This window comes from Siniperca chuatsi, linkage group LG6 (genome assembly GCF_020085105.1).
Source record: "Siniperca chuatsi isolate FFG_IHB_CAS linkage group LG6, ASM2008510v1, whole genome shotgun sequence".
Classification (NCBI taxonomy): Eukaryota; Metazoa; Chordata; class Actinopteri; order Centrarchiformes; family Sinipercidae; genus Siniperca; species Siniperca chuatsi.
Genome location: NC_058047.1, coordinates 27,456,523 through 27,475,274, shown reverse-complemented (window position 1 = coordinate 27,475,274; position 18,752 = coordinate 27,456,523). Strand labels below are relative to the sequence as shown.

General features: G+C 41.2%; 1 protein-coding gene across 1 annotated transcript; it reads right to left on the bottom strand.

Moving 5' to 3' along the window:
• Positions 1-1,304: 1,304 nt before the first annotated feature.
• LOC122878041 (protein shisa-like-2A) lies at positions 1,305-14,493 on the bottom strand. The gene is made up of 3 exons (XM_044200358.1): positions 14,196-14,493; positions 11,424-11,560; positions 1,305-7,220 (listed from the first exon to the last, which is right to left on the bottom strand). The coding sequence occupies exons 1-3, from the start codon at positions 14,399-14,401 to the stop codon at positions 7,033-7,035; spliced, it is 531 nt and encodes a 176-aa protein (XP_044056293.1). The 5' UTR covers positions 14,402-14,493; the 3' UTR covers positions 1,305-7,032.
• Positions 14,494-18,752: the final 4,259 nt, after the last annotated feature.

Below are 18,752 nucleotides of genomic sequence, written 5' to 3'. Positions count from 1 at the left end.
ATACTCTGCTATTAAAATATAATTTCTGAAAGGAGCAATACTTTTACTTTTGATACTCCTTTAAGTATTTTTTATAATGACAGTGTATCAAATAGCAATGTATAATGTACAGAGGAGCATCACCTGAATCTGCAGCTCCCCTCGGCTTAAAAGAAATAAACTTTACAGTGAGTTTCAGCTCATCGTTTAGCGCTCCGGCCCACAACTTTACTGCTCTGGTTCACTCTCGCCACTCTCATAGTGTCGTTTTCGGCTGCAGCAGGCAGCTGTTGTCAGTGAAAAAGCTCTAAAAACCCACTGTACACTACCTGCGCAGAAATAAACAGCCACCAGACAAAGTTAGAGACAAGCTGGTGAGTATAGTGGAGCATCTAGCAGCTAAAGAGCCAGATATTTCCCTCGGGTGTTGTTAGAGACGAGAGTGAATACTGGACTTACATTCATCAGGAGGCCAGAAACACAAAGTCAAATGAATGATAGTGTTGCCCTGTAACTGCTGGATGTGTTTGCTAACACTAACGCCATATCAAGTTTAAAGGTGATAAGTCAATGCTGTCCACAACTTGTTCCCGCTGCCCCCAAGTGGTAAAAAAACAAACAAACAATTTTTGCAGGTTTAAATAAGATTTTGCATATGGAACATTTACTTGTTGTAGTTTTACAGTGTAAGTAAAGGCTCAACATTCTTCTTCCACCCGTGGTATAATAGCTTGAAAATGAAATGATTTTCCAGTCATTATGATGTGAACAGAAATAGACCTTCGTTGTTGTTCTTGGGCTCCATTGCTTGCCACATACATCAGATGCTAGGAATGAAAGTAAAGTTGGGGTAAAGAATAATATTCTGTATGCCAGTCATTAAACTACATTGCCCACTTTTGACAGTGTTAAACCTTCATTAGAGCTAAACATACTCAGTCTGACAGCTTCCAGATCAAGGCATGTGTTCATTAATTTTGAAACTTGAGTTTCAAACCATGAAGAATTTGCTGGGAGGAAATTTGGGAATTTGATGGTGCCATAAAAAAATGAGGGAGTGTATTTAACTATAAGAGCACTCTGTGACGCACTTCGATGAAGTGAGTAATCAGTGACGTAAGTGATAGAGAATACATGTATGTTGACTTGTTGGATGTTTACTTATATAGATGGGCTAAAAACATCACGCAACGGAGAATGAATCATCTGAGCAGCTTCAACAGCAACTTTGGTGCCTGGACTCAAAAAATCTAATTTAGAGACATTGCTTGAGGTGCAGCGAGATCAAAGTTAAGTATCAAAGCAAGAGACAGCACACAAGCATGTGGGGTTCATGACTTTAATAATAATAAAATACACATTTATCAGTAGGAGGCACTTGAGCTGCCAAATATCTTGCTAAAAATACAACGATAGTAAACATAACTAGCTGTTCTAATGAGGTCCTTAATAATCTCATTAAATTCATTATTATTATTAAATTAAATGCATTAATAAACAGACATATTCATATTGTTAAAATGAACTGAGCAGTCGTTGTACAAAGAATTTACAGCAACAACTTGAAGCTATGGTTTCTTCTTCACCACCATCAAAGCAAAACTCAAACTGTTCCAGGACGTGAGAGACTGATTGACAGCTGGGTATGAGATGCATTCAGGTTGTATCCCTTCTACAACCTTTACACTTAACAAAGCACAGAACTGATGAATGCATATGTGGCATGGTTTTCTTCATTTGGGTTCCAGCTTTTTTGAAACAACAACTCTGCCCAAAACATTGGGAAAATCAACAAGTGAACTTTCTATTAATTTATGCACCTTTGAGCATATTAATTAATGGGGAGAAAATCCAGATCTTTTCTTTGGGAGGGGTTCATGTCATTGTTTACAATTTACACAAGCATTTTAGGATATATTTACACTTTAAAGCAATATGTCACCCCAAAAGGAAAGCCACTGGCTGCTGAACTTTGTATGTCCAGATTAGACAAAACATGTTAGCTGTTATAGTTCCATTTCAAAGAAAACAAAGGTGACCATAAAATGTCACTAGTTGAACTGTTCTTTATTGTGGCTGTGTCATGTTCTGGCTTTGTTGCAGCTGCCAGAGACAATCCGCTGCCATTCTACCTGGTATGCCAATGTCCACCACCTGTGTGACCTGAGCATGTTGCTCATGCACACCTCTTTTTCCTGCTTTACATAACAGGCTATTTTAGTTGGAGCAGCTCACATCTGTGCAGCGTGAAATTCACTTGTGAATGTATATAAATGCTTGTCAGTTGACATAAATCAAATATTTAAGTGTGCATTTCTTTAGTTACTGACTGTCTTTATGTAAATATAGGAAAACTAATTTTTATGTCACTTCTAACAAATCAGCACTCCTTCTGATAATATCCAGTATTCAGGAAATACAGATACAACATAAAGATAACAGGACGTGCTGTATACAGCAATTAAAAATGAGTAAAGTACAGCCACGAAGTATCTGTTATTATACTGATCATAAGTGAGCTGCAAACATGTATGCAATGTGCTTGTAAAACACCAACAAGACTACGAGTCTGCAGCCATGCTAGCGGCTCTGTGAGGTTGTACTTAAGCCTAATTTCCACTGCATGGTACGGCTCGGCTTGGCTCGACTCGCTGATCGTCATAGCGACGCTGTGTTAAACTGCCGTGACATCATCTTCAACGCAACACAAACACACAAACAACAGAGGAAAAGTCAGGGATCACCCAAGTCATCTGGATTTATCCTCTGGGACCATGAATGTCCGTACAAAATTTCATCAGAATCCATCTTGTAGTTCTTGTAGATATTTCAGTCTGGACCAAAGATCATTCAAACTCCATGCCCCCAGTTTGTAATGCAGGCTTTAGGTTAAAATTTTATAGCCTCATGCCAAACCTAGATGACATCATCAGGGTTATCTAAGATTCCATGATGAGTATACTGATCTCCATGTGTAAAATCAGTGGAGTGGCCCTGTAAGCCAGATGTTTGCAACATAGAAGAAGTCTAATATTTTTCTTGTTATCTCTTTTTTCAATAATAATGATAAAAAAAGATTTTAATGACAAAAAAATCTATTATTCAACTCCTCTCATTACTGACTTCTCTGTCACTCTGCAAAGCAGAGTTTGGAGCCAGCAGGTTAATTAAGAAACCAGAACAGGCACAAATAAATCGAACACACAGCATGTGGCTGAACGCGGTGTCCTCAGAGAGTTAGGCACGGCTAGATTGTTCACTAAGTTTTTGTTGTTTGTCAAAATCACCCTGTCTCTCAGGTTCAACAAAAACATTTCTGAGTCTATGATGTCAACGGCTAATCATCATTCAGAGAATGTTTTGAGGTTATTTCTCAGTGGATCTCATTTTGAAAAGAAGTGATGAATTCTGCGTATTTTTTTCAGTTTTAAAGAAAATGAAAATGCATGACAAACAGGTTATCAACCTCTGGACTTCAGGGAATAAGCTCTAATAAATCTTTTATAACTCAGCTCATCTCAACTATCTAAAGCCAATTAAAACCATGCATTTTAAATGATCTGTATTCAATTCTTGTGATTTTATAGTCAGCAGACATCATTTTCCAAAGACTCTTCTGCTGAATTACTACCACAAAATATTTGATTCTACACAATCATAGCGCATAATTGTGCTGTTTTGTTTTGTTGCACCGATGCAACAGGCAAAATAATGGGAATTTGCAATGAGAGTTTTGTTCTTAGTGTTGTTATTAGGAGCAAAAGCACTTCTGTGTTGCTTTGATTATGTGCAACAGACACAATACACAAACACATATGACAACAAACAATGTGTATGACCCCCCCAAACTAAAGCTAATAAATGTTAAATGTAAAGCAACTGAGATCACATTTGCATCACTCTTGTTCTTCTGCTACAGTTTTTCTTTAGATGACTACTGTGGAGGTGGGCATGGTTAGCTGTCAGCTGCAGAGGGAGAGGTGGGGGAGTGGCTAAGGTAAGCAGCATCAGGGAGAGCTAATTGTCACAGCTGTGTCTAATTATGTTCTCCCCTTTATATGCAGTAGCGGGCTGGACCTGAGGTGCGCTCACACACAGGAGGGAGGCTGATGAACTGTATACGGGCATGGAGCGCGTGCAGAGGAAACGGCTTCAGCACTGTCACTAGCCAGGCAAACCAGAGACAGGGGCTCATACAACTGTGTGTGAATGGTAAATATTGTGTGGGTGAGTAAGTGGAATAATAAAAATTGTTACCTGAAGCTGTGGTGCCGGTGGAAATTAGACATCGGGGGAAAAAATATAGTATTAAGGCTGCGATTAGCTCCTGCCTGATGCACCCCCTGATTTTGGGTACAGATTGGCTCGGGTTTGATAGGTTAGTGAGGCACTGTGTGGGGGTGCGTTCACGACCGACAGGGACATGGGATATGTATGCTGTGCTCAGTGGTGACGCGAGGTCGTCTGACGCTGCAGATGGGGAGGGGGAACCGGTGGCGCCTCGGTGAGAGACGCCGCCGGCTCCTGTGTTACCCTCAGCCAACGATTTTCCACTGGAGCAGTCTCGTGACGATACTCTACGCTTTGCCTTCGACCAAGTGATAAATATTGATGGTCATTTGGTCTGCCCTGACGCAGCACAGTCATATCCACACTTTGCTTTGATTAGGGACAGGCTATATAGACAGGGGAAGAGATTACACAGTTGCTGGTACCGAAGAGCCGTCGGGAAACAGTTTTCCAGGTATGGACCTCATCGGGCCATTTCACCGGGGCGCACGTGGATATCGCTTTGTGTTAGTTCTGGTAGATTACACAACGCGAAATCCCGAAGCAGTGCCTCTGCGCACCATCTCTGCAAAGAGCGTGGCACAGGTACTGTTTCAGGTCATCTCCCGAGTCGGGATCCCAAAAGAGATCCTGACTGACCATGGCATCTTGTTTATGGCACGCACACTGAGAGAACTTTATGGATTATTGGGCGTCAAGTCAATTCGGTCCAGCGTGTACCACCCTCAGACCAACGGTCTCGTCGAGCGTCTGAACAAAACCTTGAAGTCCATGATCTGTAAATTTGTGCACGAGGACGAGCACAATTGGGATAGGTGGCTAGATCCTCTGTTGTTTGCAGTGTGGGAGGTACCCCAGGTCTCCATAGGATTTTCTCCCTTTGAGCTGCTGTTCGGCAGAAAACCACTGGGGGTTCTGGACGTAGTTAGAGAAAACTGAGAGGAGGGTCTGAGCCCGAGCAAGAATGAGGTTCAATATGTTCTGGACCTGAGGGCAAAACTCCACACACTAGGGCAGTTGCCACGGGAAAATTTGCTCCAAGCCCAGGAACGTCAACAACACCTGTACAACTGAGGGGCTAGGTTAAGACAATTCACACCGGGAGATAAAGTGCTTGTATTGATCCCTACTTCCAGCTCCAAATTACTTGCCAGGTGGCAAGGACCCTTTGTGGTCACACGTCGAGTGGGCAACGTGGACCATGAGGTTGTGCGGTCGAGCAGGGGAGGGGCAACGCAAATGTACCACGTCAACCGCTTTAAAGCATGGAGAGAGGCGGGGTCTGTTTCTTTGGTGACAACAGTGAAAGAGAAAGATGAGTTTGGGCCTGAAGTTTTAAAATCTATCAATCCTGCCTCGCTCCCTTATGACAACCATCTCATACCGTCCCAGAGAGCAGACGTTGCTGAGTTGCAACAGTGTTTTGCAGATGTGTTCTCCCCCCTGCCGGGTTGCACAAATCTCATAGAGCATCACATTGAGACTCACCCGGGAGTGATGGTGCGTTCACGGCCCTACCAGTTGCCGGAACACAAACGAAAAGTGGTTCAGGAATAATTAAAGGCCATGCTGGAGATGGGTGTAATAGGAGAGTCCAACAGTGCCTGGTGTAGCCCCATTGTTCCTGCAGTCACGACGGATTGGACTATACAGTTCTGTGTGGACTATCGCAAGGTGAACAATGTGTCACGCTTTGACTCCTGGATCGGTTAGGCAGCGCTCGTTTTTTCACAACGCTGGATTTGAACAAGGGCTACTGGCAGATTCCCTTGTCGCCAGAGTCTAAGGAGAAAACAGCCTTCTCCGCTCCATACGGGTTGTACTAATTTGTTCTGTAGACTGACACATCGAACAGAGGAGTGGGGGCTGTTTTGTCCCATCAGGTGCAGGGAGTCGACCGCCCGATTGTTTACAACAGCCGGAAACTGTCAGAGAGGGAGGCCAGGTACAGTACCATCGAGAGAGTGCCTGGCCATCCGGTGGGCGGTCGAGGCCCTGCGTTATTACATGCTGGGGCGCCCATTCACCCTCTGTTCAGACCATGCCCCCCCTCCAGTGGTTCCACGTTTAACTTCAAGGTGTTCCATAGGCCGGGGCACAGATGGCCGTGGCCGACTAGGTTAGGCCAGATGGCTCCCCGGCCTAAGTCGGGCAGTGGGGGTATGTGGAGGTGGGCATGGTTAGCTGTCAGCTGCTGAGGGACAGGTGGGGGAGTGGCTCAGGTGAGCAGCATCAGGGAGAGCTAATTGTCACAGCTGTCTTGTTGACTAATTATGCTCTCCCCTTTATATGGTGTGCTCACACACAGACGGTGGCGGACAGCCGGGAGGCTGATGAACTGTATACGGGCACGGATCTTGTGCAGAGGAAACAGCTTGAGCACGTTAGTCACTAGCCAGGCAAACCAGAGATGGGGGCTCGTACAACTGTGTGTGAATGGTGTATATTGTGGGTGTGAGTAAGTGGAAAAATAAAAATCATTACCTGAAGCTGTAGTGTGGTGTGTATATATCCTGCCAAGGAACCCACGATGCTACAAATACATTTGAATTTTTAAACACTGAGAATTTCTCTGAGGATTTCATAAACTCGTTAGCAGTTGTGTTTTACTGAATCAAGCAAAGACAACTATGTTTGATTAAGTGGAAATCTAAATTTAGCCCAACCTGTAGTCTTATAATGAGACAAAATACAGTGTAGTGGTGACAGGTAGGTGGCCACCAAATAGGAATCAAGATAAAAGTAGCTCTTCAAAAAGTCAATCTATGCAGGACCCTCGACGTTGATAGAGGTCACAGTAGCCATGAAACAACGCTGGAAAAGGCGGTCAGGGTCCGGGGGCTGGTTGTCACAGTCCAGCTTGCCCCTCAGGAAGTGTTTCCTGAGGCCTTGAGGGCCAGCAGGGGCACTGGTATGACTCGGTCCTGGTCGTTGTGGACTCAATGTAGAGCCTGGAAGACAGATAATTCACTTAGAAACTTGTGTGTGAAGAGCCTGACAGACCACACAGACAGAACACTATCAAAATGTAATGCTATTTAAAGAAAAACTACAGTTTATTACAACTTGTTTTATTTTGATAGCTCAAGGCATCGGTTCTATCAGCAATGTATTTAATGTTATTTCAATGTTATTTGCTGAGATCTTGGAACACATACAGGTTGTAAACAAGACAACAGTTTAGCTAGATTAGACTTTATTTGGAGGTAAAACCAAATAAAATCTCCTCACGGTCCGCTAGCTGTCCGTCCAAAAAATACCTGAGATTTAGTGTATATTCTAGCATTTTAAACAAAGCTTTGAAACAGCAGTTTTCTTACAGATCTAAGTTCAAATCCAACCTTTTTGCTTGACATATAGGAAGCAGGCTTATACCAGAGTTTGTATTATCACATAGAAACTGAAGGACAGCTCACAGTAGTGGGCTGTGGAACTGAGCCAAATCATACCTTTACATAATTAACAATTCAGAAGAACCAGGGTCTGACGGTGCTATTACATGTTAAAATAACACCATCTCATCTTGTACGGCCACAAAACGTAAAAGAATTTGTCCCTGCACTCTACAAACATAATTGACCTGCTGGGAAAATCTGCTCTAGATAGATGTTAATGGAGTTTTTGTTGAAGTTTGTTGCAAGGAAATCTTACATCATCCTTTTAATATGTCTAAATTGGGTGTGAAAGTAAAGGGTGTACTTTGCTTTTTCAAGGCTACCAAAATTTAATGCCAGTAACAGACAATATTACTCTCCACTGACTACATCAAACACAAAAGGACACATTTCAGTACGACATTCTTTGGTACAATTTTGTGATTGGAGTAATGGAGACACTGGGGGAAAAAACTGAAGTACACCAATAAGAAGTACACTTTCTGTAGTTTTACAAGGGTGAAATGTATCGTGTTTTGTTTCTGTGTGTCAAATGAGGTATCTCTGAATTTGTTCTTTATGTTGCATGATCTACCAAAAAATCTCCACATCCATTTAACACCTTAAAGTGGGACCATTCAATTACAAATTCAATTGGGCCAGATTTTAAAACCAGGAAATGTAGGTGGGCCAGACATTTTCAGCAGCCTATTTAAAACCTTTTTTTGTTTTGTTTTTGGTAATGACAAATTTTAAACAAATGCAAATGAATGTAATAAAAAAATCGCAGCCATTTGGAGATGGCGGTAAAATAAGCAAATACTTGCCAGTCCCGGCCCTATCTGTGACTGTCAATAGCCAGATGTTTTGAAAAGCTACAAAGCGTGGTTGGAACTCACATGACAAAACGTTGATTTGTGAACGATATGACTGGCGGTGTCGCTACATCCGTAAACATCCTGCCCGATCGGTACTGCACATGTTGAACTCTCAACAGAGATGAGAAGGAAGTGAGATGGCTCACTCATTAGCTACTTCCATATATTATATACTGTATGTAGTTTACTTATTTTGTCATATATCAGATTTAAGTATGCTGGGCCACTCAGAGGTTGCTTCTGGGCCAGATGTGGCCCGCGGGCCGCCAGTTGAATGGGCCTAGCTTAAAGTAACAGTTCGATATTGGGAAATACTCTTATTTGCTATCTTGCCAGAGTTAGATGAAAAGATCGACATCAAACTTGTGTCAGTGCGTTAAGCATGGAGCTAGAGCCAGGAGGCAGTTAGACTACCTAGCTAGCCTAGCATAATGAATGAAAGTAGAGTTTAAGTTCACAAATCCGGCAACCAATACCTTTAAAGCTCAGTAATTAACATGTTCTATCTAATTAGTCTAAACCGAGGGTGCTCCGATCAGGATTTTTGGGGCTGATCACCAATCACTAGAAGCAGTATCGGCTGATACTGATCACGGGGGCTATATGAAGCCTTCTATTTATTGTGTAGTATTATTTATTTACTTAACTATTCTATTCTGGCAAATGTTTTTGTGTGATGTTTCTTGATGAACTGTTTTAGCACATAACTCCCCGTAAAACCACTAATTGTCCTTTTACTTTTCTGTTTGTGTACAGATTAAATGTACAGATGTGTTACTTTAGACAGAGTTTATGCTGTTAGCTGTTTATGCTAAGCTAAGCTAACCGCCTCTTGGCTCTGGCTTCATACTTAACGCACTGATGTGAGAGTGGTATCAATCTTCTCAAGCAACCAGCTTGACTGAAAATCATTCTTCAATTTAGGATTAAAGAGCACCCACAGACGGATAAAAGAGCTTACAACGAATTTTGAAAGGACAATAAATGTTTTGAGCTCACACGAGTATTTGTGTTGCTAGATTTGAGCAAGCAGTAGGATTTCCTTTGCTCAGTTTCTGCGAAGTTGTGTGGTCTAAGATCTGGCAGTTTATATCCCTCGTATGCAAATTAAAAGTGAGAGCAGAGCAACTTCCATTTGCTTTGACCTTTGATAGGTGGGTTTTGCGTGATGACATAATATAATCACATTCAATATGTTTCTGTATTCTTATAATCATTTCATATCAACTTTTATATCTTGTATGTATATTTTATAAGCTGTGTAACTGTTGGACTGCTGTACTCCCTGATATGTTAAATGCAGAGAAGAGGGTTTGTTGGAGGAAAGCCAACAAACCCTCAAGACTATGGTTGCGATCATAATCTTTTTTTCTTAGGAAGGTTCCTAACTGAGTGAAATGACCCGGAAGTATCTAAGTCGAGTTCTCTAAATGCTAAGGAAAAGTGCTTCAGTGCTTCCTTTCTTATCTCTTTTAGCATAGAATCCACTGGACCATCCTTTATGAAACAACGTAAACTTCCGTTGCTTTACGAGCAACATTTAAAGCGATGCACCATTCGGCCGTTGGTGAAAACAAACGATCAACATGACCGACATGTCCATCTTCAGAACATTGTAGTTTCACCATGGAATTTCCAAATTGATTGACGTAGATATTAAATGCAACTTTTGTGGTGCTGAGCCAGAAACAGTTGTGCATTTATTTTGTCACTGCCCCTCCTCATCTGTGTTTTGGAGGGACAGTTTGCCAGAGCAGAAGCGGGGAGCAACACAGAGCCATGTAGAGAGCTCCATCCGCCATTGCTGTAAAAAAAAAAAGGTCCATTGGAGAGAATGTTTATTACTGAGCATTGTTTATTGTTTATTATGATTGTATAGTTTGTGTTAATGTACTTTGGCAATGTTGTATTGTATGCAGTCACACCAATAAAGCCACTTGAATTGAAATTGAATGGAGAAGACGCAACTCTCTCTCCACATGGCTCTGGAGCAACCGTAGCGACGGAGTACACTACAGCAACTAGGACTGAAACCTAAGAAGCGTCCAAGAAAAGTGTCTGATGCTCCAGATGAAAAAGAAACTCTTTGAGTCGCGTCGACAGTGTTTGTGCAATTACTCTCACAGCCAGAAGGGGGAGACAAAAGTTCCGCACTCCAGCTTTAAGATAAGAAAATAAGATCGCAAAATCTGGTAAAGTCTGTTAGTTTCTGTGGTAGACAATTACTGAGATGTGTGTAAATTGGTGAACCAAATTAACCACCAAATTAATAGAAAAGTATCGATAGTGGTATCGATAAAGACTTGTATCATTAAGCAGTATCGAAAATGTTATCGATACAAATAAAAATCCCCATCCCTGCTGAGGGGGCTGTTAAAAATTGCGAGGGGGCAATTTTTTTTTATAAAATTAAATTTCTATTTACAACAATCTACAACTGTCTGTCTGTCTGTCTATCGATCTCCGCCACCCCGTTTCAGTACTATGGACAGTGTGGCCCTCGCATACACCTAAAGCTTAAACAGAGGGGGCAAAAGATACATCTGAGGGGGATAAGCCCCCTTAAAACCGCTCGTGGCGCCGGGCCCGCCTTGGGGTGTCTCAATTTCTTGAGATATGTTTAGGGAAGATGACATGATAGCTAAGAAGAGCTTTCAGCCCCTGTTTATGACCAGGCACCTACTGTATTGTTTGCTGCTTTGGCAACAGTACTTTAATAAATACATTCATTAAGACGACAGAGACTGACCAGAAAGTGTTTTTTATTCATCAGTGTGTTCTTTCAAAAACTTCTGGTCAGCCGTTAATAAATGTCTGGAGGTTGCTCCAAAATAATTCAGTGTATTTTATCGATGTGTTGGCAGAATGCCCCCCCGCAGAGAGACAGAGCTGCAGTCAGTACCTGGTGCTCTGAGCGGCAGCCCGTTGTCCAGTCCTCTGGGTTTAGTGGTGATGAACAGATAGCAGAGGACACAGAGAGTGATGATGAAGGCGAGAAGAACCACAGCTGCTACAGAGAGACTCACAAGAGCTCCAAGACTGTAAAACACAGAACAAAGACACAGCAGGAAATATCACCTTTCTGCTCAGATGGGAAATAACATACAGTAGATGCATAAAAATATATCCAGCTGCATCGTTTTAAAATGTGGATGCTGATTAGAATTGATAAAATATTGCTATACTGTGCTTCTTTTATGTTATTCTCATATTCTGTTGTAAATATTTGGGAAAAGCACTCTGCAGTTGCCAAGCAACCACCACCAGCGCAAACTCCAGGAAGTCACTGCGCCTAGCCGCTGTTCGCCAGGAAATAGCCAAGCTATAGCACATAACTCCTCGTAAAACCATAACTTGACGTTTTTACATTTCTGTTTGTGTATGTATGAAGCACACAACATTCATCGTGTTGATTAGTGAGCTTTAGAGCTGCTGGTGGGTGCATTTTTTTTTTTTACCTTTGGACAGAGCCAATATGAATGATTAGTTTGTTTACTGTCAGCTGGAACAGAATATAGACAACTGGAGTGTGCTTGAAGTAAAACCACAGCATGGAAGCCTGAAAATTTCATCCAGCTGAAACAAAAAGAAAAATGAAGCTGGATGAAATATGCAAGAAGTTTAAAGTACATTTACTGTTTTTGTTGCTAGTGTGCTAAAAATATGAGCAGCAGAGTGCACTTCACTTCATATGCCTTATCATATGAATGCCTACTCTGTATCTTGAGATTATGGTATTCCAGGAAAAGCACCACAGTGTTTCAGTGGAATTTTTATCACACATAATGATCATAGAAAAGGTTTCAGTCGTAGTCATCTGGACACTGTTTTCAGAATCAAGACGTTTCGGCTCCCATCCGGAAGTCATTCTCAATTCAACTCACAATTGAGAATGACTGTTATGTTATGTGAGCTGCATTGTAATACATTATAAAAACAGATAATAACAGACATAAAGGCCCACTATAACAAGGATAAACTTTCCTTACACTGAAAAGCTCACAACATCGCATTCCATTACTGAATTGTATAATAAAATACTGAGCATCATAAGTGTTTTGTAGCTTGAATACTCTGATTTTCACAACATTACAGTGTGATTTTGTACTTAAAATGCACTTTCTATTAAAGGTTCAGTTCACCCTAATTACAAAAAAACATATTACCTCACTTACCTGTAGTGATATCTAGCCATGCAGATAGTTCTGGTTTTATTTACCCAGGTTTTGCGATATCCATGAAATCATTCCACCCCAACACAGTGGAGGTGAATGGAATTTTGTTTATGGTGCATTGAAAAATGATATCCACACACCTGTAAACATTTTTCAGTGGAACTACTGAAGAAATAGTCCCTATAAAAACTGTGAGGACAGTAGTCAGGTCCACCCAGAGTAACAGGACAGTGTTTGAGAAAAGATGTTGGAGAGATTTTCAACTGCAATTTTGCTCCACTAATTAAATTCCATCCACCATTGTATTATGTTGGCAGCAGAAAGATCAGAGACACATATCTCACATCCTGTTCAAATAAAAGCACAACTATCTGCATGAGATACCAATACAGGTAAGTAAAGGGATATGAAATATGTATTTTTATCTTGATCCTTAAACAAAAGCAGTCAAAACATTTATAGTTTTATTTTATGATTTTTCCCCCCATCAATCCCAATTTTGCTGTTAGAAAATTTGGACTTGATTTGGATTTTTTAGAAACAGCAGTATTCTAAATAAATATGGGGGAAAGAGATTTTTGGTTGCACCAGGTAGACTACACATCCTGTCGTCAGCTCTGTCGCCCAGTTCCTATACTCCACGGCTGCTTTTACCTGGATCAGACAGTCAGAACGTGCAGTGGCAATAGCAAAGGTATGTCTTTGTGAGACTTTAACGTTTCTTGTAACCGAATAATCACAATGGTGACCAAAGAAGTGTTTGCAGTTTATAGCATAGCCTAATCATGCCATTTAGGTGATTATAGGCAATACTATAGTAGCCTTTTGTTTCCGATGTCTATATGTGTTTGGAAGACTTATGTCTAATATCCTTGTTTATATTTGGAAAGTAGACTGTAGCCTAATTAACATGATTTAGGATGGCTATATATATATATATATATATATATATATATATATATATATATATATATATATATATATATAAATAACATAAAGACATTATCTCTTTTGCAATTATCCTTATGACTCCAATCCTGTCCTTTTTTTGTTAGCAGTTTAAATATCTTTAAAGCGGCTATACAAACAGTAGTTTTCCACTTGCCAAAAAGTGATTGCAGCTCCTACCTTGTGACTGAAAGGTTGTTTCTACCTCAAAAGGATTTCATTCATGAGGGTTGTATTTGAAAGATTATAGCCCACCCAGTCCTTCTCACCAGTTGAACCCCCTTTAAAAAGGTATTTCACCTGGTGATTATGTGCTTTTCAACACATGGGCCTACATGTATTTTTTAAGCTCCAGTTGCGATAAAGTCTCCAATATGATCGTCTGTTTTGCGCAGAATTACGGTTTGCTGCAGGAGAAATCGTGCCTGATGATACACACCTGCATAACTTTACAGCCTTTATACATGTCCGCTCCGCTGCACATCTCCGACACGTTTCCTGATGGGAAGAAAATCTATGCAACAGTTTCATGTGTAATCATCTCCCCTTACCTTAACCACCACATGTATCCGTATTCGTAGGGGAAAAAGCTGTTGGGGTCATCACAACAGTACTTCAAGTCACTGAACCCGCAGCAGAAAAGTGCCGTGGTGTCACTGTCCGCTTTCGGACACGTGAAGCCCTCCACGAACACCTTTTCTTTGCTGTAGTAACTTTCGCAGTCCGAGCTCATATCAGACACACTCTGCCCGCGCATGGACAGTCGGGTGCGGTGTGGAGCGCATTTAATCCCGCTCTCATACTGCCCATTTCCCACTGCTGCCCCTTCACATCGCCGTCAAAGTGTCTGATTCTGGAGCTGCACCCCCACCCATCTCTCTCTCTCTCTCTCTCTCTCTCTCTCTCTCTCTCTCACACACACACACTATCAATTTCTCTCTCTCTCTCTCTCTCTCTCACACACACTATCAATCTCTCTCTCACACACTATGAATCTCTCTCTCACACACACACTATGAATCTCTCTCTCTCTCACACACACACTATAAATCTCTCTCTCTCTCTCTTTCTCTCTCACACACACACACACTATCTATCCATCTATCTGTCTACAAATAGAAATATGAAATTAATGACATACACATCATATACTGATGAGACACCAGGTTAAATAACAGTGGTCATTATATTACTTAACCCTCACACCACATTCTGATGAATCACATAAAGCTGGGAGGGGTAGGCCTATGCTATAGTGCAGAACAAGGGTAAGACTTTTGAACAATATTGTTATCAAACATGTCAAAATGCCTTGGTAAAAAACAAGAATAAGAGTCTACTGCTAATGGCAGCATGCTAACATCAGGGATGTATAAGAGAGCTTGATAAAGTTCTGCCACTCAGCATCTTAGTTTAGGGTGTTAACATACATTTCCTGGTTAGCACTAAACACAAAGTACAGCTGAGGTAGATGGGTATGTCATAGTTTTGCAGGCATTTGGTCATAAACCAAAGTATTAGAGAAATTAGATTTTTGACCTGATGATGGCGCTAGAGGAAAAGTCTGAGGATCACCAAAGTGATTCATTAATTCATTAATGCTTCCAAGCCCTGATGTGTTCTTATTTCTTCTTTATGTTTGCTGTATTTATTTATTCTAATGCTTTTATCATCTTATCAACTGTCAAGCATATTGTAAACATGGTTTTGAAAAGTGCTATATAAATAAAGTTTTACTTACATGCTCACAGAGAAATTAATGTCTGTACCAAATGTCATGGCGATCCATCCAATAGTTGTTGAGACATTTTACTCAAAACTACAAATGTCAACATCATGGTGGCGCTAGATGAAAAGTCAAGGGATCACCAATATCATTAGGATGCATCGTCTGGGCACCATGGATGTTATGGACAGACAGGCAAGGGACACCGAAATGGAAACAGAATGTTCTTTAATGGATGACAGCCAGATAGTACAGGAGTGCAGGTATGTAGATAGGGAAGTCTGTAGGAGGGAAGACTCGCTGGAGAGGAAGATCGCTGGAGACAGGGGAACACTGGAGACAGGAGATCGCTGGAGACAGGAGATCGGGGAACGCTGGAGAGAGGGGACCGCTGGATATAATTGTTTTGCTGTGTAGCATAGGGAGTCCTAGATACAAACGAGGTCGGACACTGACTGAGGGCTTTTAGGCAGGCTGTGATTGAGAGCTAATGGGGAGCAGGAGTGTGACTGGGAGCAGGTGTGGATGATTAGTGGATGGTGGAGCCTGGGGTATCCGTGACAATGGATATATGTACCAAAAAATGTTGTGCCAATCCATCCAGTAAATTATTGAGATTGAGATATTTAACAGGATAAGTGAAAACTTTGACCCGCTGGTGGTGCTAAAAGAAAAGTTAGAGAATCACCAAAGTCGTCAAATTTCATGGCAGTCCATTGATAGTTCAGATGTTTCTCTCTGGACCAGAGTGGGGGACTGACCGGCCGACAGACCGACATTACCATAGAGCCATGTCGCTAGCATGGCTAGAAATACAAGCATTTGCAATTTGCATGAATCAATAAAGAAGCATTATATTTTATAGCTCTTCATATTCTTAAACTGTATTTTTTATTTTGTTGCCTCAAGGCAACATTGTGCAGTTACAGTAAGCTACTTGTTAGGACAATACCAAGTTTGATGATGGAGAAATATTATGTTGTTTTTTTTCTATCTACTATTGCTCACTGGTAATTAAGGACACAGGGACATTTTATGGTCTAAAGTGGCGACTAGAACCTGACTGAGTAGGGTTTTTCCCAGCTGATAGAGGGGACAATGAGCATGTGGGCAGTGACAGCAAGGAAGAATGGACCCCACAATCAGGTTCAAGAGTCAGTTGGTTTCACCACTCTAGAGGCAAAAGACACAGAAACCACACAGTCTTGGTCCTAATAATCCATATTTGCCATTTATTTTGGTACAAACAGCAAAGTGTAGGGTGGAATAGGGTGGATGTAAGGAATGGGAGAGAAGAACATGTAGCTACACAAACGTATTGTAGAACAAAATGAAGACTTTGGAGTGGCCTAGTCAAAGTCCTGACCTGAATCCTATTGAGATGCTGTGGCATGACCTTAAAAAGGCAGTGCATGCTGGAAAACCCTCCAATGTGGCTGAATTACAACAATTCTGCAAAGATGAGTGGGCCAAAATTCCTCCACAGCGCTGTAAAAGACTCATTGCAAGTTATCGCAAACGCTTGATTGCAGTTGTTGCTGCTAAGGGTGGCCCAACCAGTTATTAGGTTTAGGGGGCAATCTCTTTTTCACACTGGGCCATATAAGTTTGGATTTTGTTTTCCCTTAATAATAACAACCTTCATTTAAAAACTGCATTTTGTGTTTACTTGTGTTATCTTTGACTAATATTTGAATTTGTTTGATGATCTGAAACATTTAAGTGTGACAGACATGCAAAAAAACAAGAAATCAGGAAGGGGGCAAACACTTTTGCACACCACTTTATATGTTCTAATACAATGTTTCTAATACCCACGTTGCTTGAACTGACCTAATATTTGTTTTATAGAAATCTGATTTTCCTCGTAGGTGGTCTCTTTCACTTCATGATCCCAGCTCCCTGCAGGCAGTGTGAGTTTATACCTAAGGTGTAACATGTTCAGATTTCATTCTGTAAAACAGAATGAAATCTGAGTGAAAATGAAACTATGAAGCTACACATCTGCACACATCAACAGGAATCAGTTAATAATTTAGCACTCAGATACTTAACTTGTTTTGTGCCCCCTCAGTAAGATCATGGATGGATGCAAAATGAATCAGTGGTTAATGAAACTATAACAAACGGTCAGCCGTCACAATGACGACATGCGGTAAATATAGCAATGATTACATAATGAAGCACTGATTAAATGAGCAGTCATTCATAAATGATCAGATTAGGATCCCTTAATTGTAGTGAGTAGTGCACTCACAACTTGTTTAGAACTCACTATGGTTTATTAATTAGGGCAAAGAATTTTTTTGTACTAAGCATGAAATCCTGCCATTCATTACCAAAAACCAACTGGCACACAGTGAACCTGGGACATGGGGCATGAGATCGAGTCTGGATTATCAACAGGGCACCCCAAGAGCCCCAGGTTCACTGTGTGTCACTTGGTTTTTGGTAATGTGATTACTTGCAAATTTATTAGGGAATTTGCACCACAAAAGCACTTACTGCAACCCATTATTGCATAACCTTGTGGAACTGTCTTATAGAGGGGCCCTTATATTGTTCTCACATGTTGCATTTTCCTAAATGGTTTATCAAATTTTACCAAAAACTAGTACTAGTTGGTTTATGGGTCTCTGTTCAAAATATAATGAAGCTGCCATTTATAGTGAGCTGTGGGTGCTGTACTTGATGGGAACTTAAGCTGGATTTTTACTTGACTCAAGGGGTAGGTTTTGATTTACAGTTGAGCGTAGGATTTCACCCATTGATACCACCACATCACTAGACGTGTTGTGCGTGATCAGGCTGTATCGTGCTTTAATCATCTTCTCCACCTGTGTTTACATTATGTCTTTTACTTTGTGATCCAGAGCTACGGTGGGTTACACACATATTTATAAAACTGAAGCTACATCCTTGTATCTTATAATGCTCATTACTGAATAGACTACCACCGTGTAATCACTGTGTTCAGTCATACAGAGTGGTGATCGCTGTAAACAGAAGGTCTGCAGTGTAGTGATGTGTGTTAGTGAAAAGGAAAGGACTACTGAGAGTCTTCCATCAACTTGCTTGTTTCATGTTGTCTTCACTCTCAACAGTCTCTGCTGTCATCAGAAACCTGTAGGAGCAAACACAAACTGATCAGTCACTGCGGTACCCATGTGGTATCTCCATCGCCATAGCACTGGCATGTAGTTCAATTTTTGAGGAGGCACAAGTCAGCTACATAGCCTACGCGCTTAGCCACCATAGGCAAGTTACAGCTGCAGCAGGTCACGGAGTGGACGAGATCCTCCTCTCCACAATTAACTCTAAGTGCAGCCTTCTGCTGCGGTCTGAAATAAAACTGCTAAGGATCAGTATGTAACGCCACCGT